This window comes from Jaculus jaculus, chromosome 9, assembly GCF_020740685.1.
Source record: "Jaculus jaculus isolate mJacJac1 chromosome 9, mJacJac1.mat.Y.cur, whole genome shotgun sequence".
In the NCBI taxonomy this organism is placed as follows: domain Eukaryota; kingdom Metazoa; phylum Chordata; class Mammalia; order Rodentia; family Dipodidae; genus Jaculus; species Jaculus jaculus.
The window spans coordinates 82,920,376-82,944,115 of NC_059110.1; the positions used below are offsets into that span (position 1 = coordinate 82,920,376).

Here is a 23,740-nt window from a genome sequence, read left to right on the forward strand (position 1 = left end):
CCTGAGCCCGGTTGAGACCCTACCTTGGTGGCGGGGGGGGGGGGGGGGGGGGGGGGGGGGGAGGAATAGGAGCTGAGTTTGGTGGTGTACCTTTAATCCCAGCATTTGGGAGACAGATTGCTGAGTTCAAGGCCAGGCTGGGACTACATAGTGAATTCCAGGTTAGCTTGGGCTAGAGCAAGACTCTACCTTGAAACAAACATAACCAAAAAGTAAGGTGTTAGAGAAAGATCTGTGTTGCCCAGGCTAGTCTGGAACCTTGGTATGGGATTCCCCTGTCTTTGGCGTTTGAGTAACTGTGAATACAGGTGTGCCCCACCCGGCAAGAGTGAAGAATGTAACCTGACTGCCAATGTGTGCACCTCATGACATTTGTAAAATTTCGTGCATGTTCTTGGGGGAAGCTCTCAAAGGAATCTCACGTAGTATCTATCTCCTGATCCGTCAAAGAATTAAAGCCAAAGGCTTGAAAATATAATGAATCATTGGCAAAGTAAATAAGCTTCATACTTAAGTCTTGAATATAGACCAAATAGCTGCAGTCACGGATGGCTAATTTCCCGAGTCCAGGAACCCCCAAATGTCCGATGTATAGCAAGTAGAACGAGTTCCAAGTGGGGATAGAAGCGCAGGTCTCATCCCAGCACCAAGGCAGAATCCCGGCAAGTGCGAGGACAGCGGGGTACATAGCAAGCCCCAGCCACCCCGGGTTAGCTAGCGAGAAAGGCCCTTGAGAGCGGAGAAAAACGACTACGAACGCAGGCTCCGTGAGGGGCCGCCGTGTGGGTACGGCGCCCTACCGCCGTCTACTCCCGGCTTGCGGGGGCCGAGGCGGTGGAGGACGAGGTCAGCGCGCGGGACCGCCCGCTAGCGCGGCGCAGGGGCGAGCGCCGACCTCCGCGGGGAAGCGCCCCTCCCGCCGCCGCCCTCGCGCAAGGCAGGCTGGGAGCGGGGAGGGAGGGGCGGTGTGGCGTCGACGTCTGAGGACACCTCAGACACGCCTCCCTGGCGCCCGCGGTGGCGGAGACCCCTCTCCCCTCTTCCGCGCGCTAGTTGGAGGTCCCGCCTCTTTCCCTGAGCGCTGAGGGCGCTAAGACCCGCCCCTTACGGAAGCCGAGGCGGGCGGGCGGGCGGAATCCGGAAGAAAAACAACCCGCCGCGAGTAGTGCGTCCGAGTCCCCTGGCCGAGGGACCGCTGGCGCCCAGGACTAGCTGGGGCACTGCGAGGGGACGATGGCCGATGTGGACCCGCAGGATCCGAGCAGGCCGACGCGAAGTAAGCTCAGGTGAGGAGGACGCCTGTGTGCGGGCCGGTGGCTGTCGGTGGAGCGCCGTCTCCAGCCCAGTCTAGACTGAGTGTGGGGCCCCAGGCACACTGGGAGAGAAGGGGCCGCCACACGGCCGGCCCTGGTTCGGACACTGCCACGTTCTTCCAGACCCGTGTCGCTCTGGTCATTGGACCTGAACGGCGCGCCCCCCTCTAAACCTAGGCTGCCGAGCTGGTTCTTGCTGGTGCGCCTCAAGCAGGTGTCCCAGTCGGTTTGTGGAGCAAACGACAGTGTTATAAAAAATACACATAAGGATTTGCCCCTCAGCTCTAGAGTGAAAATCTTTTTAAAATATTATTTACTTATTTGAGAGACAGAGATAGAGACTGACTCTGGGCGCGCCATAGCCTCTTGTCGCTGCAAACGGACCCCAGACTCCTGTGCCACTTTGTGCATCTTGCCTTTACGTGAGAACTGAGGAATAGGACCCGGGTTGGCCAGCTCTGCAAGCAAGGGTCGCTAACCGCCGAACCAACTCCCAGAGTTAAAATCTTATTCCTAATTTTCTTCAGCAGTACCCCATGGGATCTTCGTGATCCGGTTATGACCTGTGGAAATCCAAAATCAGATTTAGATAAGAACCTTTAATAAGTTGAAGCCCGGTCTCATGTTTACCCTTTAATCACGAGAAACAACGCTAATCACCAACTTAGCATAAGTCATGGTGCATGGCTTTATTGCTAATCTTCGAATCTGAGGGTAGGGACAAGAAATCGCGATTTTCATTTCCCCTCCGCTTAGAGTAAGCGCCTGGGAAAACAAGGAGCCATTGAGTCTAAGGGCTTCCTCCCTTAATCCTCTAGGACAGCAGGGGGAGCTGGTAAACTGATGAAGTATGTAACGGTAATCTCTCATTCCCCAGAAGGTGGTTTTTGTATTATTTTGTTTATATTCATGGGAGAGACAGGAAGTTGCTTTAAGCTGGCCAAGAATTTTTTCAAGTCATACTTTTAAGAACATGAACTTCTAAGAACAGAACTCTGGTGGAAAAGAAATGTTTTAAAACATCCTGCCTGCCCTACCCCTTTTCTGGATCTGTAGACTCTGCAGGTGCTCCAGAAACTCACAAGAGGCTTGGTGACTGGTCCCCATCTCTAGAAAATCTGGGCTTTGGAATGTTGCCATACAAATTAGTTAAGTTAAAGAAGCTATAGAGTGTCTCCTCTTGCGTTTCTGATGGGATATAGTGTTATTGAGAGCTGCTGATCTGTTTTTCTCGATCCTGTGTGATTTGTGTGGAGCTAAATGATGACTTGTGTGGAGCTAAATGATGACTTTCCCAATAGAAGTAGATTCTTTTTTTTTTTTTTTTTTTTTTGTGGTAAGATCTCACTTTACCCCATTCTGACCGGGAACTCATTCTGTAGTTCCAGGCTGGTTTTGAACGCACAGCGATCCTCCTGCCCCAGCATCCTGAGTGCTAAAATTAAAGGTGTGCATCACGATGGCCGTCTGAGGTAGGCTCTTCAGAGAGATGTTGAGACATCTGTTACTTAGAAGCTTCTAGTTAGGCATGCTGAAAAGCTTGGCAGACTTTGGTATGCCCCATGAATCTGCTAGGTAAGGGTGAGGAAGGGGATGTGCTGATGTTATCTGAAATTCTCTGCCCTTGTAGTTCTGAGGCCTGTCACAGTTGCAGTGTGAGGTGTGAACCTCCAGTATCTTCTTAGTGGTCTTAGGAGCCCTAGATTGAAGAGTAGGGGTGGGAAGTTGCTGACTGAGCCATAGATCATTGCTGAGTGTAGATGGCCGGAGGGGCTGATGGGTTAGAAAATTCCTCACTCTCCAGCCCATCATTATTTCCTTTTCCTGGTCAAAAGACTTTGAAAGGAGCCAGGTGTGGTGGCACACATCTTTAATCCCAGCACTCAGGAAGGCCAGGGAGGCAGAGGTAGGAGGATCGCTGAGAATTCCAGGCCACCCTGAGACTACATAGCGAATTCCAGGTCGGCCTAAGCTAGAGTAAGACCCTATTTCCAAAAAAAAAGCTTTTGAAAGGAGGAGCCAGTCCAGTGTAGAGATTCCTGCTTTGGGGGACAGAAATGAAGATGAAGGGCCTATAGGCCATTGCTTATTTTCTTATCACCAGATGCAGCAACATTTCCTACTATCACTGCGATGGAAGCTTTTAGCAGACCAAGACTCTGCCCATTATTTTAGCCTCTTTTCTCCATGACTTTCCTTTTCATCTCTTCCATAGCATACATGTTGTTACGTGGAATGTGGCCTCAGCAGCGCCCCCTCTAGACCTCAGTGACCTACTTCAACTGAATAGCCTGAATCTGGACATATATGTCATTGGGTAGGTATCTGCAGGGCCTCTTTACCCACTATCTCTGCAGAGTTGGAGGATTGCTATAATCTATTCTCCAGCACTTTGGAGTTTAATGATGAAGAGCTTTCATCTTCATTGGGTCTAGACTCATTTCTCTTGTCCTGGGTCAGCAAAGGTTATGGGTTGAAGATAAAAGCCAGGTGGCTAGGGAAGGGTTTGTCAGAATCCAGGGCTTAGAAATCTAATGAGGGTATTGCTGAATGTCTGTGGCAAAAGCAATTATGCCCCATGCCAAGGAATGAGCCTATGACGTGGGATGGTCAGTTTGCAGGAAGTGAACTCTGGAATCAGAAGCCTCCTGTCTGATACTGCCTTTGAAGACCCATGGAGCAGTTTCCTCATGGATGTGCTTTCCCCTCTGAGCTTCATCAAGGTACATACAAATTCATGAGTAACTGAGACATGTATTTCCCTTGTACTAACCCCAGTTGTTTGGTCTGGTGTTTTTCTCTTTCTTCCACTCAGCCTATTTTTTTTACCCCAAGGTAGGATTTCTCTGTAGCTCAGGCTGACCTGGAATTCACTATGTAGTTTCAGGGTCAGGGTGGCCTCGAACTCATGGCGATTCTCCTACCTCTGCCTCCCAAGTACTGGGGTTAAAGGTGTGCGCCACCACCCACCCCTGGCCTCCACTCAGCCTTTTATGCTATTTCCCATTTATTGAAAAGTTCATGGGGCTGGAGAGATTGCTTAGTGGTTAGGGCACTTGCCTGGGAAGCTAAAGGACCAAGGTTTAATTCCATAGTGCCCATGTAAGCTAGATACATAGATACACAAGGTGGTACATGTGTCTGGAGATTTATTGTGGTGGATAGAGGCCCTGGCATGCCTTTTTTTCTCTCTCTTTCTCTTTCTCTCTCTCTTCCCCCTTCTCTCAAATAAATAAAAATAAAATACTATTTTTTTTAAAAAGTTGAGCCAGCCAGGTTTTGTGGTGCACACCTTAATCCTGGCTCTTGGGAGGCAGAGGTAGGAGGATCACCAAGAGTTCAAGGCCACCCTGAGACTACATAGTGAATTCCAGGTCAGCCTGGACCAGAGTGAGACCCTACCTCAAAAAACCAAAGGAAAAAAAAAAGTTAGGCATGATGGTGCATGCCTTCAATCCCAGAACTCGGGAGGGCAGAGGTAGGAGGATCATCATGAGTTTGAGGCCACCCTGAGACTATAGTGAATTCCAGGTCAGCCTGGGCTAGAGTCAGATCCTACCTAAAAAAAAAGGTGGGGGGAGCCGCTGGAGAGATGACTTAGCAGTTAAGTCGTAGGTTCGATTCTCCAGGTCCCACGTAAGCAGATGTACCTGGTGGCACATGCATAAGTCAGAAAAAAAAAAAATTCTTTTTAAAGTGAGGTAGCACACACCTTTAATCCTATCACTCGGGAGGCAGAGATAGAATCATTGTGAGTTCAAGGCCAGCCTGAGACTACATAGTGAGTTCTAGGTCAACCTGGGCTACCTCAACACCCCCCCCCAAAAAAAAAGTTTAAAACCTCAACCAGTGTGATGGCTCACACCTTTAATTAGGGAGGTTAAGATAAGAGTTTGAGGCCAGCTAGGCTCCAGAGTGAGTACCAGGTCAGCCAGGTTAGAGTGAGATCCTGCCTCAAAAAAAAAGCTTTGAAACCTTATTGTTTCTGGGCTTCCTGGAGCTCCTGCCTGCCTTGTGCTGTTGAGGTACCTAGTCTGAGCTACAATTCCAGGGTTAGTTTCACACCTAGGTATTTTTTAACCTTGGGAGAATTTCTAGTGGAAAGCGCAACAGGGCTTATTAACATCTCAGTGCCCCACCTTCCACACTCTACTCACTGCCCAGCCTGGAATCTGTGTGTGATATTTGCTACCATTTATTAACCTGCACTTCTGAGGAGACACAGGAAAACAAGGCTTAGTCCTCCTGCTACCATTAGAAAATGCTAGCTCCGAGATGGACATAGTGGCACACACTTTTAATTTCAGCACTTGGGAGACAGAGGTAGGAATAGGATCACCATGAGTTCGAGGCCAGCCTGGGACAACATATTGAATTCCAGGTTGGCCTGGGCTAGAGTGAGACCCTACTGCAAGAAAAAAAAAAAAAGAGAGAGAGAGAGAGAATAAAAGAGAAAGAAAATGTCATTCCCAGAGCTTTGGTTTCTTCCAATTCAAAATCAGAAGTCTCTTCCAACAGACATGAAGCTAGGTCTTCACTTGGAACTACATCCTCACACAGGGCAGAACCACTTCTCTCTCAACACTCACTCCCTTCCCAAGACTGCAGGCCTCTTTGTGCCTTTACTGACAAGGGGTTGGTAGGATGGAGTGGGGCCAAGGAAGTTAGCTCAGCTGGTAGCAGGGATACAACCCATTCAACCAGGTGGCCTCCTGATGATGGAAGGTTAGACTGAGGGCTAGGCAGCCAAAGCTGATGCCCCTAGCCAAAGTGGACAGGTGAGACGTATTTACAGCCTGTTCTCAGGATGGGGATTTGCCAGCTATAGGTTGATGAGTGTAAGCGACCCCCTTTAGCATTCAGTTTTCAGTTATGCCCAGCCCAGTCCCTTCTTTAGCTCCTCCTACTTAATTTCTTCCATCTGGAACTTCCCCTAGAAGGCTCCTGCTTTTCCCTACAGCCCCACCCTTTCTCCCATTCTCATCCTATCCTGCCCTTACCACCTCTTCTCTGACCCCCATTTCCTGCTGCTCTTTCACAAAGTGGACTGATCTTTGTGGTGAAGCTCAGTGGCCTAAACCTGCTCTGTGGGTTAGGACTCAATGTGACTCAATTCCTGATTTTCTAAGTTTCCTGTCCTGATACTCTGAGTCCATCCCTTACAGTCTAGCCCAGCCCCCTTCATTTTTATGAATGGAATTGAAAGAAGACTAGGAAGTGTAGCTTATTGCTAGAGCACTTACACTGGGCTCTAGGTCTGATCCCCAATACTGCGGGGGCCAGGGAGACTTAGGGTAGAGAGGACACATTTGTAGCAACCTCCTTCCAATGCATCCTTGGATTCCAGTGTACCTCACTCAGTCCTGAGTTTGGGGTTCCCCCTGCATTGACTCCTCCACTGTGCTAGAGCTGCTCCCAGCCTGTGGGATCAAGTTTCATAATTCCTGGAAGGCCCCAGTACAGCTCCCCACCCGGGGATTTCCTCCTTGGCCTCTGCACCTTGTGCTCCGGAAACAGCTACACGGGTGGTGTGTGTAGACAGCTGAAACCTGAGAGAGCGTCACTGACTGCTGCTGTCCATTCCCACTCCACCTCTATAGTCACCGATAGTAGGTATTTTGACAATCCTAGAACAGTCCTGCTAATTCCTTAGCCTCCCTGAATTGCAGTCCCACATCAGCAAGCTAGAGACAGCAATTCCTCAGAGGGCTGAGGAAAGGCATAAGCAAGGCCCTTCCTTAGGTGTTAGCTATCCTCTGCAGCCTTGGAGCCTGTATCCTTAGTACTCACTGCCAATTGACTTCATAGATAATCCACTCACGCAGTATGTATGTATGTGTGTGTGTTGTTTTGTTCTTTTGGGGTTTTTTTCAAGGTAAGGTCTAGCTCTAGCCCAGGCTAATGGGGAGTCTCAGGGTGGCCCTGAAATCACAAAGATCCTCTAGTTTTTTAACTTATTTTTATTTATTTATTTGGGGGGGGGTAGAATGAGCACACCAGGGCCTCCAGTGAACTCCAGACGCATACCCCCTTGTGCATCTGGCTTATGTGGGTCCTGGGGAATTGAACCAAGGTCTTTTGGCTTTGCAGGCAAATGCCTTAACCGCTAAGCCATCTCTCCAGCCCTCACTCTAGTCCAAGCTGACCTGGAATTAACTATGTAGTCTCAGGGTGGCCTCGAACTCACAGTGATCCTCCTATCTCTGCCTCCTGAGTGCTGGGATTAAAGGCGTGTGCCACCACACCTGGCAAGCCCTGTATTTTATTTTATTTCATTTATTTATTTATTTGGGAGCAACAGACAGAGAGAGAGAGAGAATGGGTGCGCCAGGGCTTCCAGCCACTGCAAATGAACTCCAGACACGTGCACCCCCTTGTGTGGTGGTGCAAACTTTTAATCCCAGCACTTGGGAGGCAGAGGTAGGAGGATTGCTATGAGTTTGAGGCCAGCCTGGAGTGTGGAGAATGAGTACCAGGTCAGCCTGGGCTAGAGTGAGACCCTACTGCAGAAAAATGAAAACAGTGTATGCAGAAAACGTAGAGTCTGCTGGGTTGTTAAATACATGCTCATACCTGTGTTGTCATCAGCTAAGTCAAGACTCGAAACATTTTTAGCACCCTAAAAACCTCCTTCATGTCCCTTCCTTGCATTTATGTTAAGAGTTCTTGAGCCCATCAGGGTCCATTGCGGAAGAGGAGGTAGAAGAATGTAAGAGCCAAAGGAAGAGTAGGACTGCTTACAGTGCAGTCTTGCAGACACAGAATGGCCTGGATGTCCATGACCTTGTGATGTCTGGTACTACCTACACAGGACCCTCATAATAGGAGGACAAGATGATGACATCAAAAGAAACGAGAGACTAATTGAGAGGGGGAGAGTGTATGATGGAGAGGGGATTTGTGAAGGAGAAAGTGGGGGAGGGGAGGGGAGGGAATCATCATGGGTTATTGTCTATAATTATGGAAGTTGTCAATTGAAAAAAAAAAAGATTTCGGCCATGCATGGTGGCACACACCTTTAATCCCAGCACTCAGGAGGCAGAAGTAGGAAGATTGCCATGAGTTCAAGGCCACCCTGAGAATACAGAGTGAATTCCAGGTTGGCCTGGGCTAGAGTCAAACCCTACCTTGAAAAACCAAAAAAAAAAAAAAAAAAAAAAAGGGGAGAGAGAGAGAGAGAGATTTCTTGAGCCCAGCTAGAGCTAAGGCTAGAGGATCATCAGTTCAAGGCTATCCTGGGTTATGGGACTGGGGAGATGGCTCAGTGGATAAATCACTCACTGTTGATGCCTGAGTACCCAAGTTCAATCCACATACACCTAAAAAGCTAGAAGCTGTGGCTGGTTTCTGAAGCACACTGAAGGCCTGATGACTAGGTGGAGACAGGAGAATTTTCCAAAGCTCACATTGAGTGTTGCAAAGGACAGCAACCACAGAGCAAGATTCAAAGACAGAAGCCCTGTCTCAAATGAGGTGGAGAGAGGTGAGGACCAACCCTAAAGTTGTTCTCTGACCTCCACATGCATGCCACATCCTACATGCACCTGCACTCACACACATGAACATGCACCTGCAAATTAAAATATAATAAATAAGAGGGCTAGAGAAATGGTTTAGCGGTTAAGAGCTTGCCTGTGAAGCCTAAGGGCCCCGATTCGAGGCTCAGTTCCCCAGGATCCATGTCAGCCAGATGCACAAGGGGGCGCACGGGTCTGGAGTTTGTTTGCAGTGGCTGGAAGCCCTGGCGCACTCATTCTCCCTCCCTCCCTCCCTCCCCCCCCCCCGCCTCTTTCTCTGTCACTCTCAAAAAAACTAACTAACTAACTAAATATATATATATAATAAATAAGATATCCTTGAGCTAAAGTAATATCTTCAGAATATTTATGACAGTATTATTACTGCTTTATCCATGAGAAGGTAGGCTGAGAGACTGGGGAGTACCTTAAGATAGTACTATTGAAAGGAACACCGAGGCCTGCATAGGGCTAAGCCTGGAGAGTCAGTATCTTTCTGGTGACAGGGTACCTTGGCAGCCCCTCCTCTCTCCACTGTCTCCAGGCCCACAAGCAGAACTGGAAACTTTAGTCTCCCAAGTGCACCATTTGGCAGCTGAGGGAAAGGAAGGAAGAGTGGAAAACTCAGATTCAAACTGGGAATCCATAAGCTTTTGGGAAGTTCATTGCAAGTCCCTAGGTCCCGGTTTGGTGAGAGGAGTGCTTGGCCTGTGCAGTTTCATGAATGACCTTTGCTTTCACTTTGCTGCAGATCTCCCATGTGCGTATGCAGGGGCTCCTCTTACTGGTCTTTGCCAAGTATCAACATTTGCCCTACATCCAGATTGTCTCTACAAAATCCACCCCCACTGGCCTCTATGGGTTCTGGGTAAGGACTGAGCTCTTGTCTGAGGCATGGGCTGAGAAGGGCAACGAGCTTTAGAGCTAGGCAAAAGAAAGAGGAAGTGAACTGAAGCTGCTTACTCTGTGCATTCCCAGTACCCTGCATATATCTCCTGCTTCAGCAGGGTCTGAGATTCCAGATTCAGTGGTTTGGGCCTTGTGCATGGAGAAATTACCCTGGGAAGCGGGGTGTCTGTCCCTAGGAGGTCCAGGAGAAGTGACCTCTCAGGCCTAGGATGGGAAAAGAGGAGTGTGTCCAATCCACAGTAGCTTCCCACCCTTCTGCCCACCTGTCCCGCCAGGGGAACAAAGGAGGAGTCAACATCTGCCTGAAACTTTACGGCTACTACGTCAGCATCATCAACTGCCACCTGCCTCCCCACATGTCCAACAATGTCCAGCGGCTGGAGCACTTTGACCGGATCCTGGAGAGGCAGAATGTTGAGGAAAAAAATATCCCCAACATCCTGGACCATGAGTGAGCCTGGAGCTGCAAACTGTCACCCCGCCCTCCCCCGCGCCAACTCAGGCTAACATCATCTGCCCGTGTCTGCTCCCCAGCCATGCAGTAGTGCTCCATCTCCTGTCCTCTCCTGAACCCTCCCCCATGTCTCCTCTACTGTCCCACCCAGCTTTGTGTGCCTGAAGTCCCCTTCCTCCAGTGCCTGTGTCCTTCCTAGAAACCCCAGATATTTGTAAACATCCCAGGTCAAGACCCTGTGGTTCTGCAGTTCACCAGAAGGGCTGTTTCTCAGCCTGTCCTGGTGGCCAGTTGAAGGAGTAGAAGGGAGGGCTAGAGCCTCCTCTATTTGCCAGTGCCCCTCTGAGCAGGTCCTTGTGGCTTAGATGATGGTATAGGAGCCGTGAGAAATGTCTTGCTATAATTATGCATGTCCTTACCTTCACCTCCCTAGAGTCTTGCTTCTCACCTCCCCCTCAGCTTTTCATTCTACAGCAGCCCTTGGACTGAGCAGGCCTGAGTCCCTCCACTGACCGCATCACAAACCCTCAGGCTGCCCTCCTTTCTTTCTGAAGCCTCATTCTCTGGTTTGGAGACATGAACTTTCGGATTGAGGACTTTGGGTTACTCTTTGTTCGGGAATCCATAACCAGGCAGAACTACCATGAACTGTGGGAGAAGGATCAGGTATCAAGTGAGCAGAAGGCCATGTGTGTGTAGTACTCTGATTGTTGGGATCTGTTCTGTTCTCCTTTCTCCCAAGGGTAGGGAGGGAGTCCAGCCAGGCTTTGGGGATGGGCAGCTGTTCTGTCAGTGCCTGATCTTCATTGGAGGAACCACCATTGTGCTCAATAATAGGGAGGCAGCTGGGTGTGGTGGCACTTGCCTTTAATCCCAGCACTCAGGAGGCAGAGGTAGGAGAATGGCTGTGAGTTCAGGGCCAGCCTGAGACTACATAGTGAATTCCAGGTCAGCCTGGGCTAGAGTGAAACCCTACCTCGAAAAACTGAAAAAGAAGAAAGAAAGGAAAAGAATAAGGAGGCTGGCCTGGTTGCTCACACCTGCAAGCTCAGCTGAGGCGGAAGGACTGCTAGGATTGGGGACTAAGTGGGATACATACATAAGTTTCTGGGCACTGGGGCTACTGACTTGCCTTCGCCCCGTACCATGCATCAGCCCACTTGTATCCTTGTTGTCTCCCTCCTGTCCTCGGCCTGATGTTCCACCCGGAAGGTGATATTCCAACCTCTCTGGGGGCCCTTGCTTCCCCAGGTTCCCCTGTGACAGGTCTGCTAGTGACCTTCAGGGAGTTGGAATCAAAGCATGCTCCCTCTGGTCCAAGGACAAGAAAATGGCAGGCTATTGCTTTCCCTGGTCCTGAAGTTCTTTTTTTTTTTTTTTTTTCCAGAAGAGATGGAACTGTTGAGGCATGAGAAAATAAGGGTGGTACTGGGCCACTGGTCTGTACTATGGGGAGTCAGGGACTGTGTCTTTATCTACAGCTCATCATTGCCAAGAAACATGACCCGCTGCTTCGGGAATTCCAGGAGGGCCCCCTGCTCTTCTCTCCCACCTACAAGTTTGATAGGTACTCGGACAACTATGACACCAGGTGAGAAGGAAATGGACACCCAGGGGACTCTGGAAGTCCAACTATGCCTGCTCTACTGGCAGCAGGAGCTGAATCAGAATAGAAGTCAGGGAAGCAGGGATAGACCCAGCCATCACCTCTCAGTTGTACTTCCCGCTCCCCACCTGCAGCACTGACTCCAACTGCCTGTCCCAGATTGCCTTCAGAGAACAGGAGGTGAAGCTGGTGCCACGAGAAACTGCAAGAGTAGGGCTAGGGGACTGTCAGAGGAGAGGGGAAAGGCGGCCCTGAATTAGGGAAGGTACCAAAGCATGGATGCTAATTTATTGCTACTTAGATTGATGTGGTAGTTTTACTAAAAAACTTCCTTAAAAAAATGTTTTTTTGTTTTTGTTTTTTGAGATAGGGTTTCACTGTAGCTCAGTCTGACCTGGAATTCACTATGTAGTCTGAGGGTGACCTCAAACTCAAGGCAGTCCTCCTACCTCTGTCTTCCAAATGCTGGGATTAAAGGCATGCGCCACCACACCCAGCTTTTGCTTTTGCATTTTTTGTTTGTTTTTGTTTCTCTGAAGTAGGGTCTTGTTCTAGTCCAGGCTAACCTGGAATTCATTATGTAGTCTCTGCCTCCCAAGTGCTGGGATTAAAGGTGTACACCACCACGCCTGGCTAACACCTGGTCTTTCAGGGCCCCCAACCACTGTAAATGAACTCCAGATGCATGCAGCCACTGTGCATCTGGCTTTAAGTGGGTACTGGGGAATCAAACTCTAGTCATTATGCTTTGCAGGCAAGCTCCTTAGTCACTGAGTCATCTCTCCAGCCTTGCTGAAAAGGGGCCTGGTAACCACTCAAACCTGAAGCTTAGATGGAGGGACAAAAGCATCTCTTACAACAGGTCTCTGATCCAGTTCAGGCCACAGGCCATCTTAGGTGGGAGGGAGATGCCTGCAGTATAGTCCAAAGTCCTGGAAGTAAATATGTGAGTAGGTATCTCCACAGAAGGCCAAGGGAAAAGGTAGGCATCGTTTCTGGAAGTGGCTTGGCAGATGTCTCTGCCAAGGAAACGGGGAGAGGGTGAGCCATTTCAGAAGTGTGGAGCAAGATGGGGTGGGGCCATGGCCTGAAGAAGAAGAGGCAATGGACTCTGGAGACAGAAAGCAAACTGTCAACAGAGTGGGTGGGAAAGTAGGTAAGAGGACAGGCTCTGGCTGACTAATGGAGCCATAGCTGCAAGGGGACTGCCTGTTTCCACAGCCAGCCATTGGAAATGAGTAACATGGAATATGGAAGGCCTCAGAACCTGGCTGGAGCCATGGAAGCTGGCATCTCAATACCTCATTACTTTTGGGGTTTTTTTTGTTTTTGTTGTTTGTTTGTTTTCCAAGGTTGGGTTTCACTTCGTCCAGGCTGACCTGGAAATCACTATGTAGTCTCAGGGTGTCTTCGAACTTGTGATCCTCCTACCTCTGCCACCCAAGTGCTGGGATTAAAGGCGTGCACCACCACACCCGGCCTACCTCATTACTTTTGAATTGGAGATGTAGCTTAGTACTAGAGCACATGCCTAGGATGTACAAGACCCTAGATTTGATCCCTGGCCTGTAGTACTCCAGAACTACAACTTGGGGGTGGGGTGTACCTCTATGTTACAGTGCTTGCCCGGCATGTGTAAAGTCCTGAATTCTGTCACCAGCACCATGAATACAAAATTACAGCCAGGATTGCCAGATGAAGCAAAAAAAAAAAAAAAATGAGAATAACATCAGACTGAAAATGTTCAGGATGGGCTGGGAATGTAGCCCATGCCTTTCATCCCAGCACTTGGGAGGCAGAGTAAGAGGATCACTGCAAGTTAAAGGCCTCCCTGAATTCCAGATCAGCCTGAGCTAGAGTGAGACCCTACCTTGAAAAACCAAAAATAATAATAATTAAAAATTTAAAAAATAATCATATTAAAATAGTTCTAGGGCTGGAGAGATGGCTTAGCGGTTAAGCGCTTGCCTGTGAAGTCTAAGGACCCCGGTTCGAGGCTCGGTTCCCCAGGTCCCACGTTAGCCAGATGCACAAGGGGGCGCACGTGTCTGGAGTTCGTTTGCAGAGGCTGGAAGCCCTGGCGCGCCCATTCTCTCTCTCTCCCTCTGTCTTTCTCTCTGTGTCTATCACTCTCAAATAAATAAATAAATAATTTTAAAAAAATAAAAAAAAATAAAATAGTTCTAGTAGGTTGGAGAGATGGCTTAGCGGTTAATGCCTTTGCCTGCAAAACCAAAGGATCCTGATTTGATTCTCCGTGACCCATGTAAGCCATATGCACAAAGGAGCACATGCATCTGGAGTTTATTTACTGGAGGCCCTGGTGTTCCCTCTCTCTCTCTCTCTCTCTCTCTGCATTTTTCTCTCTTGAATAAATTAATTAAATATTTTTATTTTATTTATTTATTTGAGAGCGACAGACACAGAGAGAAAGACAGGTAGAGGGGGAGAGAGAGAATGGGCGCGCCAGGGCTTCCAGCCTCTGCAAACAAACTCCAGACGCGTGCGCCCCCCTGTGCATCTGGCTAACGTGGGACCTGGGGAACCGAGCCTCGAACCGGGGTCCTTAGGCTTCACAGGCAAGCGCTTAACCGCTAAGCCATCTCTCCAGCCCTAAATATTTTTAAAATATACTAAAATAGTCCTGGCAAGGGACCAGAGACAACTGACAGTTCTAATGGTACACAGGGGTGAGCCCATTGGGGAACAGACTAATCAAACTGTTACCCACCCTTGAAAGCCAGTTCTGATATCTCTCCTAGAGAACCTACCTGCCTCACTGAGTTCCTCTTCTTGCCTGGACTGCCATTAACTTTTGCACATACCATGCACCATTTCAATGATGCTTTAAAAAAAAATTTTTTTTTTGAGAGAGAAATGGGTAGATAAAATGGGCATGCCAGGGCCTCTAGCTACTGTTATTAAACTTCAGATGCATGCACCACCTTAATGTATCTGACTTATGTGGGGTCCTGGGGAATTGAACCTGGGTCCTTTGGCTTTGCAGACAAGTGCCTTAACCAGTAAGCTATCTCTCCAACCCCCCATGATAATTTTTTTTTTTGTTTTGGTTTTTCGAGGTAGGGTTTCATTCTAGCCTAGGCTGGCCTCAGACTCACAGCCATCCTACCTCTGCCTCCCGAGTGCTGGGACTAAAGGTGTTTGCCACCACACCTGGCTCTCCATGATAATTTTAAATTGTAATCTTAACACTTGGGAGGTGAAGCATCTGAGGCTAATGTGTTCTCGGCCAATCTGGGCTATATAATGGGACCCTTTCTCAAAGGCCCAAGTGTAGGGCTGGGGAGATGGCTTAGTGGTTAAGGCGTTTGCCTGCAAGGTCAAAGGACCTCATTTCAATTCCCCAGGACCCACATAAGCCAGATGCACAAGGGGGTGCATGCATTTGGAGTTCGTTTGCAGTGGCTGGAAGCTCTGGCATGCCCATTCTCTCTCCCACTCTCAAATAAATAAATAAAAATAATTTTTAAAAAAACCCAAGTGTAAGGAATGTAACTCATTGGTAGAACCCTTGCCTAGGATGTGCAAGACCCTAAGTTTGATATCCAGCATTGCAAAACAATCAAAAACCTTCAGTGTCCCTTTCTTTCTATACCATGAACACTCAGAGCAGACACTGGAATCTCATCCCTGTGGGGAAAACCATACCTACCATATGTTTGAATTGGAAGCCTGAGACGATTAAAGGAAATGATACAGTATTCTAGCTAGACTTGCAAAGGGCAGCCCGCCCCATGGTAGGGAGAGCCAAACAATCACTCTCAGCTTGGTTAAGAGTTAGCCAGTAGATTGCCAGAACTTGGCAGAAGAGCTGAAGGAAGCTGGCAGCTGAAGCCAAGAGAAATCAATTTAAGAAAGTGGGGCTGGGTGTGGTGGCACATGCCTTTAATCCCAGCACTGGGGAGGAAGCGGTGGGAGAACCGCTGTGAGTTCAAGGCCAGCCTGAGGCTACATAGTGAATTCCAGGTCATCCTGGGCTAGAGTGAGACCCTACCTTACAAAACCACAAAAAAGGAAAGTTAGTGTGTATTTTTGGTTTTTTTGAGGTAGGGTCTCACTCTAGCCTAGACTGACCTGGTACTCAATCTGTAGTCGGGCTGGCCATGAACTCACAGTGATTCTCCTACCTCTGCCTCCCAAATGCTGGTATTATAAAAGCATACACTACCATGCCCAGCCATGAAAAGTTGTATTTTAATTCTTTTTTTGGCAGTGCTGAGCATTGAATGTACTAAGTAAATACAAATGCTCTGTCTGTGAGCTATATGCAGTCTAGTCCCTAGGAGAGTACCTGGAATGTGGCATTAATAGGAATATAAAGAAAGTAGGGGCTGGGGCTAGAGAGATGGTTTAGCGGTTAAGGCGTTTGCCTGCAAAGCCCAAGGATCCCGGTTCAACTCTCCAGGACCCAAGTAAGCCAGATGCACAAGGGGGTGCACACATCTGGAGTTCGTCTGCAGTGGCTGGAGGCCCTGGCATGCCCATTCACTCCCTCTCTCTCTCTCAAATAAGTAAAATATATTTAAAAAAAGAAAGAAAATAGGGGCAAAGCCAGTTGTGACACAAGCCTTTAAAACCCCAAAAAAAAGTAGGGCCAGGCAACACTGATGAGAAGCCAAAACTTGAGGGGGACATGACACAGCCAAGACCCTGGCCTGCCTAACTGTCCAAAGTGACTAAGGGTGACTTGTGTACCTGTCTAGCCATACAAAGTGGCTGGAATGATGTGTATGCAGGGCATGGAAAACAGTTTTCTCCAGCTATGTTGTGTCCCCAAGCCAAGATGTAATAAGAAACGAGGTCAGCTCCAGTACAGGGGCGGGTAAGAGGGCTGAGGGCAAGGCGGCAAAGCCTGTTAAGAGTCAGGGATTGCTCCAGGTTTTGTTACAGTCACCATTATGGACACAGCCTCTCTTTGTGGGCAGTGAGCAGAGGATATTATCAAAGCTAATCTAGTCAAGACTTGTATTGCACAAACATTAAGTGTATGACCAGTTAACCATGGTCCAGAGTTCAATTAGACATTTAAAAGCCAACTACAGGGAGCTGAAGTGAAAAGTGCTCTCATACCCAGAAATTAAGAACAATTGTGCTCTGGTCAGTAAGTAGATTGGCTCCTATTTATTTTATTTTGTTTTATGTTTTGGTTTTTCAAGGTAGGGTCTCACTCTGGCCCAGGCTGACCTGGAATTCACTGTGTAGTCTCAGGGTGCCCTCGAACCTCCTACCTGTGCCTTCTGAGTGCTGGGATTAAAGGTGTGCACCACCACACCCAGTTTTAAGATGGGTACCTGAGACCAAGGAGAGAGGCTGTATATGGTATCACAGTTTCTGTAGTCTGTGGGATGGGAGCGCCACATTCCAGGGTTTAAATACTTTTAAAAAGAGCAAAAATCTGGAAACAACCCAAGGTGCTGACATGACAAGCAGACCCTGGTTTAGCCAGTTACTACTACTTAAGCACTCCCTGTTGCCCCTTGATTTCTTTAATCCTCACAATTGGTCTTTGAAGTAAGTGTTATTATCACCCCATCTTACAGTTGAAACTGAGGCATAGAGAGGTGAAGTCACTTGCCCAAAGGCGTTAGCTCTGAATTACCGGAACAGAACCTTCCCCCAGCTGGTCTCTGATACTAGAGTCTTGGGTTCACCATGATGTCATCACTTGTTGAAAGACTTGCTGCTTAAGGGACAACAGTGCATTGGAAATGTTTACTTCAAATAGCAATTAAAGAAAGCCAGAGACAGAAATAGTGATTCGGTGATTGTAAACATATGAGATGGTATACTTTAAAATTGGAGAGTTGCTTTTTTTTTTTTTTTAAATGAGAGAAGGAGAGGCAGAGAGAATAGGCACAACAAGGCCTCCAGCCACTGTAGATGAACTCTAGACACATGTGCCACCATGTGCATCTGGTTTACATGGGTACTGGGTAATCAAACCTGTGTCCTTAGCCTAAGCAGGCAAGTGCTTTAACCACTAAGCCATCTCTCCAGCCCTGTTTTGTTTTGTTTTGAGGCAGGACCTCACTGTAGCCTAGGTTGACCTGTAACTTACTCTAGCCCCAGGCTGGTCTTGAACTCACTGAGATATTCTTACCTCAGCCTCCAGAGTGCTGCTGGGATTAAAGGCATGTACCATCCATGCACTGCTTTGATTTTTTTTTTTTTTTTTCGGCAGTAGGGTTTCACTTTAACCTGGCTGGTCTGGAATTCATGTAGCCCGGGTCCACAGCAGTCCTACCTCAGCCTCCCAAATGCCAGTATAGGTATGAGCCACCATCACCAGCTAGGCTTGGACTTTACTCTGGGCTAGGATGTAGCTCACTTGGTAAAGGTACTTGTTTAGCATGCATGAAGCCTTGCCTTTGATCCCTAGCACTACATTAACAGTTTGGTGGTACACATCTATAATCCTAGCACTTAGGTGGGTAGAGGTAGGAGGATCAGAAGTTCAAGGTCATCCTCAAGTCTGTAACAAGTTTAAGGCTAGCCTGGGATATATTAAGACACTGTCTCAAAAGAAAAAAAAAAATACTAGCACACAGGAGGCAGAGGTAGGATCCCTGTGAATTTGAGGCCAGCCTGAGACTACATAGTGAATCAGGGCTGCAGAGATGGGTCAGTAGTTAAGACGCTTGTCTGCAAAGCCTAAAGACCCAGGTTTGATTTCCCAGTACCCGTGTAAAACCAGATGCACATAGTGGCATATGCATCTGGAGTTTGTTTGCAGCACCTGGAGGCCTTGACGTGCCCATTCTCTCCATCTGTTTTCTCTCTCTCTCTCTCTGCTTGCAAATAAATAAATAAAAATATTTTTTAAAACATCACAGTGAGCCGGGCGTGGTGGCCCATGCCTTTAATCCCAGCACTTGGGAGGCAGAGGTAGGAGGATCACTGTGAGTTCAAGGCCACCCTGAGACTCCATAGTGGGTTCCAGGTCAGCCAGGGTTAGAGTGAGACCCTATCTCGAAAAACCAAAAAAAAAAAAAAAAAATCACAATGGCCAAGGTCTAAGAGAGCTCATTGCATTCAGAGTCCTGCACTAGGTCTGTGGGTTCTGTAGCACATCTAGACATCTTAGCAGCCCTGTTTGGTATCATCTGTTCTCTCCATTTTGCAGATGAGGAAGCTGGAGCCTAAGAGGGTTAGCTCGGTGGTTAAGAGCACGTGCTCTATGGTCATACTGCCTGCCTGGCCTTGAGTCCTGGCTCTACCACTTAGTAGCTGAAAGTTACTCTCCTTCTAAGATGTTATTACCACCTGTAAAGGGTGAGTGATAACCATACTGATCACAGGCCTGTGGTAAGCATTCTCCAGCAAGGAAGTCAAATTCAAGCCTGTATCTGTACAACTCCGAAACCTAAGTTCTCAACCTCTTTTCTGCTACTTTGTTTCTGAGGAAAGAAGAGCTTTGAGATGGACAAAGGTCATCACCTGCTGCCATGCTTCCTCCAGTGCTAGCCCAGGGGTCTTTGGCTGTTGGTGGACCCTAGTGCAAGCTCATGGTGGTATATTCCTGCTGTGATGTCAACCCCTTTCCTTCCCATTCTTCTTCCCCATTGCCAGTGAGAAAAAACGCAAGCCTGCATGGACCGACCGCATCTTGTGGAGGCTGAAGCGGCAGCCCCAGGCCGGCCCCACTGTTTCTAGTCTGCCAACCTCCTATTTCTTTCTGACTCTGAGAAGCTACTGCAGCTGTATGATGTACAACATCAGTGACCATAAGCCTGTCATTGGCACCTTCGACTTGGAGGTGAACTTCCAGGCTGCTTGACACTTGGCAAGAGGGACAGCTGTGACAGTCCATGTCGTTAAGTCCTCTAGACCTAGATTGTAACGTTAGCCAAGCCCCTAGGGAGACCTGCAGGAGGACATGATTGCCTTTCCTCCCAGCTCAGGTATCCCTGCTCTTCAGAGCTGTTGATGGCTCTTTCTGTCAAAAAGGTGTTCATGCCCTTTGTGAATAGGTTTCTATTTCCTCTGGGTGCTCTCCCTTGGGGCTAATGAGTTCCATTAAGCTTATTAGCTACTGTGGGAAGTAGAACTTCCTTTTCTTTGCCCCAAACCTATCTGGATCAAGTTGCCAAGGGAGCTGCCTCCATCCTGCATGTTGCCATTAATGATGGAGCTTGTGTTGCCCTCCTTCACCCTGTCCACTGCCTGCTCAGCCTCCAAGTTTTCCTTGTGTCTTCCCATGTTTCTAGAGTGTCTCTTCACAAAGATGAATTGGGGCCTTTTGAGTCAGAAACTGGAATCTTCTTAAACCTGACCTCCTGTCTTAAAACTGAGTCTCTTCCTCTTGTACCCTTACCTCCCCATGTTGTCTGTCTGCTCTGGGCCCCATTCTCCTTGGCAGCACAACTCCCCCTGACAAGGCTTTAACCCTTTTTCCTTCCTACTTACCAGCCAGGATCAACTAGAATAATTTAGCAGGGTTCCATACCTATTACTCTGGATCCCCCTGCTCCCCTCTGCACACCCACTGCCCTATAGGGGCACAGTGAGGAAAGGCTGCCTTAGGGGAGGGAATAGGATTGCAGTCTACCTCTCATCCCTGTGTGTAGTTTATCCCACTGATGTTGAACCCACTGATCACCATGATGCCTGAGTTCCTGTGGACCTTGGAGAACGACATGTTAATCAGCTACTCCTCCACCCCAGACTTCCTCAGCAGTTCCTGGGACTGGATTGGACTGTACAAGGTGATGTGGTGGGCAAGGCAGTGAGCCCATCAGCCCCTGGCTTGTCCTTCCTTAGGGCTTACAAGAGCTGAGCAGAGACACTGAAAAACTTTCCCTTGTCTACCTCAGGGGTCCTTGTTTACCTAGTGCCTGGCTTGGAAGGGAAGGGGGTGACATAAATGGCCCTTCCAAGATGGCCAATGCATGCATTAAAACCATTCTCTGCTCAGTTTTCCCTAGTGCCCACATCTTCCCCATCACTGACTGCCTGACCCATCCTTCCACAGGTGGGGATGCGCCACATTAATGACTACGTGTCCTATGTCTGGGTCGGGGACAACCAGATCTCCTTTGATGACAGCCTGAACCAGGTATATCTCTAGTGTGCAGGCTTGCCCAAATACTCTTCTGGAAGAAAGAAGATGACTTACCACTGTGCTGGGGAAGGCTCAGGGCCCTAGAGCTTAACCTGCGTTGTCACTCCTCCCTTCCAGATATACATCAATATCAGCGACATCCCTGAGACTGAGGATGAGTTTATCCTCTGTTACTATAGCAACAATCTACATTCTGTAGTGGGGATAAGCCAACCCTTCAAGGTAAGGGATGCTATGGGAGAAAGAAGAAAGGTATTTTGGATGACTTAAGCCAATTCTTCGGTCCCTGAGAGCACAGGTCCACGAGCTAACCTATGCCTGTGGGGCTGCATCCTTTGGGCAGTGGGAGTGTTGGCAAGATAGGGAGACCTGTCAACTCTTCTGACACCCATTTTATTCCTGCAGATCCCACTTCGCTTCTTTTTGAAGGACAATATACTGGGTGAGCCTGAACCCCAGATCTGAGCCTTGATGGGAATGAGTGAATCCAGGGTGGTGGCAAGAGCTGGCAGCCAGCTCTGCCTCAGCACTGCCAGGAGCACTGGGGACCAGCCCAGACCCTGAAGAGGCAGCCAAGAATCTTCTAGCTTCCCCTCGGGAGTCAGCAGACTCCTTAGCTCTCTCCAGGCCAGATGAGCTGGCACTCTAATACACGTAGGGTGTTTTGTTTTGCTTTGTTTTCTGAGATGTGAATGAGGTCAGCTAATATGTCAGTGGTGAAGGCTTGGGGACAGTCCACTACATATGGCAAGGACCTTCTAGCCTGCATCTCACTTTTTGATTCTACACACGCACACAGTCCCAACCCAAGCAGTCCTGCCAGGCACATGCCCCATCTGGCACAGGCCTGCATTCCTGTCACGCCTTCCTGGGCCACAGGCTGCCTGGGAAAGGGAGATTTTCACATTTGTACAGGCCCTTGGACTGAGGGGCACAAGCAGAACTGAGTTCCAGAAGTCTTGGCATCTCATAGTTTGTCCCCATGAGGGATGAGCAGAGGGTCTGAGATCCCAATCTTTTTTTTTTTTTCTTTCACTCTAGCAAGGCTGACTTGGAATTCATTATGTGGTCTCAGGGCGGCCTTGAACTCATGGTGATTCTTCTACCTCTGCCTCCCGAGTGCTGGGATTAAAGGCATGCACCACTGCCCCTGGCTCTCTATCATTTTCAATAGAAAAATATGATTAAATCCCTTATACCAATATACATACCTTCCCCTACCCCCTTGCATGTAGTCTGACTCAGGAAGCCCAGAGCCTGAGCAAGGTGTAGGTTCAGGTTAGCTTGTACAGGTGGGTCAGGCCCCATGTCCCCAGCCTGCCCTTTTATGAAGATTGATAGGTAGTGGAGCTGTACCCAGAGATTTCCAGGGTGGCCCTTTCAGATCAAGCTTAACTTCTCACCACAGTGTCATGAGTCATTGACCAAAACAAAACAAGAAAACAACTATTTCTCTCTTGGACCCATCATGGACTTACAATGGGGACAAGTAGAAGTGACTGTCAGGATCAAGACATTTTGGAGGACCTGGCCCCGAGAACCTCAGCATTCTCCAGGTGTTGTGTGGACATAGCCTATCCGCGTTCCTGCCAATTGCCTTTGCCAGTGGTGACTCAACAGCCCTTCTCCCAGGAGAAGACACCTTAGGGATTCTGCTCTGTGACTGTTACATCCATCCTGTGACCTGAGACTGAATGTCACTTCAATTGCTCCATGTTCTGTATCCTCTCCTGGGGGTCATGTGTGTTAAGAATTGTCCCCTGGCTTCTAGTGAGTCATGGCTGTATTCTATATCTGTTGTTACACTGGAGGATAATTAGAAATGTGGCTTTTACATTGCTGTGTGACTCCTTGATGGGAAGAGAGGACCAGAATTTAGGAATGGGGCCTGGAGACCAGATTGATTCAGTGGCTCATCCTTCCCCACTTTTACCAGAGTTTCAGTTATATGTAAAACAAATGATGTTCCTCTTCACAACATTGTGAGCTATTCCAAAAAAAAAACAACAAAACCACTATCACCTCCCTGTTCTGATTCATGAAGCCCTGGGTTTGACTCCAGGGCCTCCTGACCCCAGGAGTCCCAAGGCCACAAGCTCATCTCCCCTTCCTGTACTTAGTACTTCATACACTCCTGCCCTTGCCTCCTGTTACAGTGCCCTTCCATGGCTGGGAGGGGTGAGTCCAGCAGTGATTGAGAGGCGGAAAAAGGAAGGGGGTTTCTCTCCCTCCTCTCAGGCCCCAGTCAGGATATGGCCGCTCTGGGCCCACCCCTGACGAGTTGGGTGGAAACAGGAAATATGTAAGACTTGGTGTGCACTGGGTCTCTGTGCCTGGCTCCATGACTGATAAGAGCCATTGTGTGACCACGGAGATGAGCCTGTCCTGGAGAGATGTGCTTCCCAAAGGAAGGAAACTTTGCAGGCCTTTCCTGGGCGGGGGAAGCTGTGGGAGGGAAGGAAGGGTAGTGGGCCATCAGTGTCAGTGCAGGCCCAGGAGTCATCTGCCCCTCCCATGCCAGTCTGTCCCTCTGGAAAAGCCTGTTTCCCTCTCCACTTCCCCATTCTCACTTCCTATAAGGAATGGCTGGAGACCAGGGAGCTCAGTCCCAAGCCAGGAAAGTGTCAGCTGTGATTTAGCAACAATAAAGACAAAAAAACAGGAACGGGGGGGGGGGGGGGGTGGCCACAGTTGAAAATAAGCAAACTGCTAGAGGTGCACACCCAAGGAACCCAGGAACTTCCCAAGTGTTTAAAGTTCCAGAGATAGGTAGGACAGAAGCCTCCACACACACATTGCCATCCTGCTCCTCCTAACCTCTTCTGCCCAGCATGACCATTCCTGCTCTCCAAAACTCAA

General features: G+C 48.6%; 1 protein-coding gene across 3 annotated transcripts; it reads left to right on the top strand.

The window, feature by feature from the left end:
* Positions 1 to 1,135: 1,135 nt before the first annotated feature.
* Positions 1,136 to 22,715, top strand: Inpp5k (inositol polyphosphate-5-phosphatase K). 3 transcript variants are annotated; one of them, XM_045159091.1, is made up of 13 exons: positions 1,136 to 1,286; positions 3,529 to 3,630; positions 3,928 to 4,036; positions 9,582 to 9,698; positions 10,015 to 10,190; positions 10,748 to 10,859; positions 11,675 to 11,784; positions 19,390 to 19,576; positions 20,388 to 20,525; positions 20,792 to 20,875; positions 20,999 to 21,103; positions 21,287 to 21,323; positions 21,923 to 22,715. In XM_045159091.1, the coding sequence occupies exons 1-13, from the start codon at positions 1,234 to 1,236 to the stop codon at positions 21,976 to 21,978; spliced, it is 1,386 nt and encodes a 461-aa protein (XP_045015026.1). In that variant the 5' UTR covers positions 1,136 to 1,233; the 3' UTR covers positions 21,979 to 22,715. The 3 variants fall into 3 exon arrangements, with proteins under 3 accessions (XP_045015026.1, XP_045015028.1, XP_045015027.1); XM_045159093.1 differs by having other exon boundaries at positions 22,290 to 22,715; XM_045159092.1 differs by lacking the exon at positions 21,923 to 22,715 and having other exon boundaries at positions 21,287 to 21,916.
* Positions 22,716 to 23,740: the final 1,025 nt, after the last annotated feature.

Excerpts from the sequence above, each read along its gene's own strand:
- Inpp5k (XM_045159091.1), top strand. The coding sequence starts at position 1,234 with ATGGCCGATGTGGACCCGCAGGATCCGAGCAGGCCGACGCGAAGTAAG. Across the intron at positions 9,699-10,014 it reads CTGGCCTCTATGGGTTCTGG|GGGAACAAAGGAGGAGTCAA; the intron begins GTAAGGACTGAG and ends CTGTCCCGCCAG. Across the intron at positions 21,324-21,922 it reads TTTGAAGGACAATATACTGG|CAAGGCTGACTTGGAATTCA; the intron begins GTGAGCCTGAAC and ends CTTTCACTCTAG.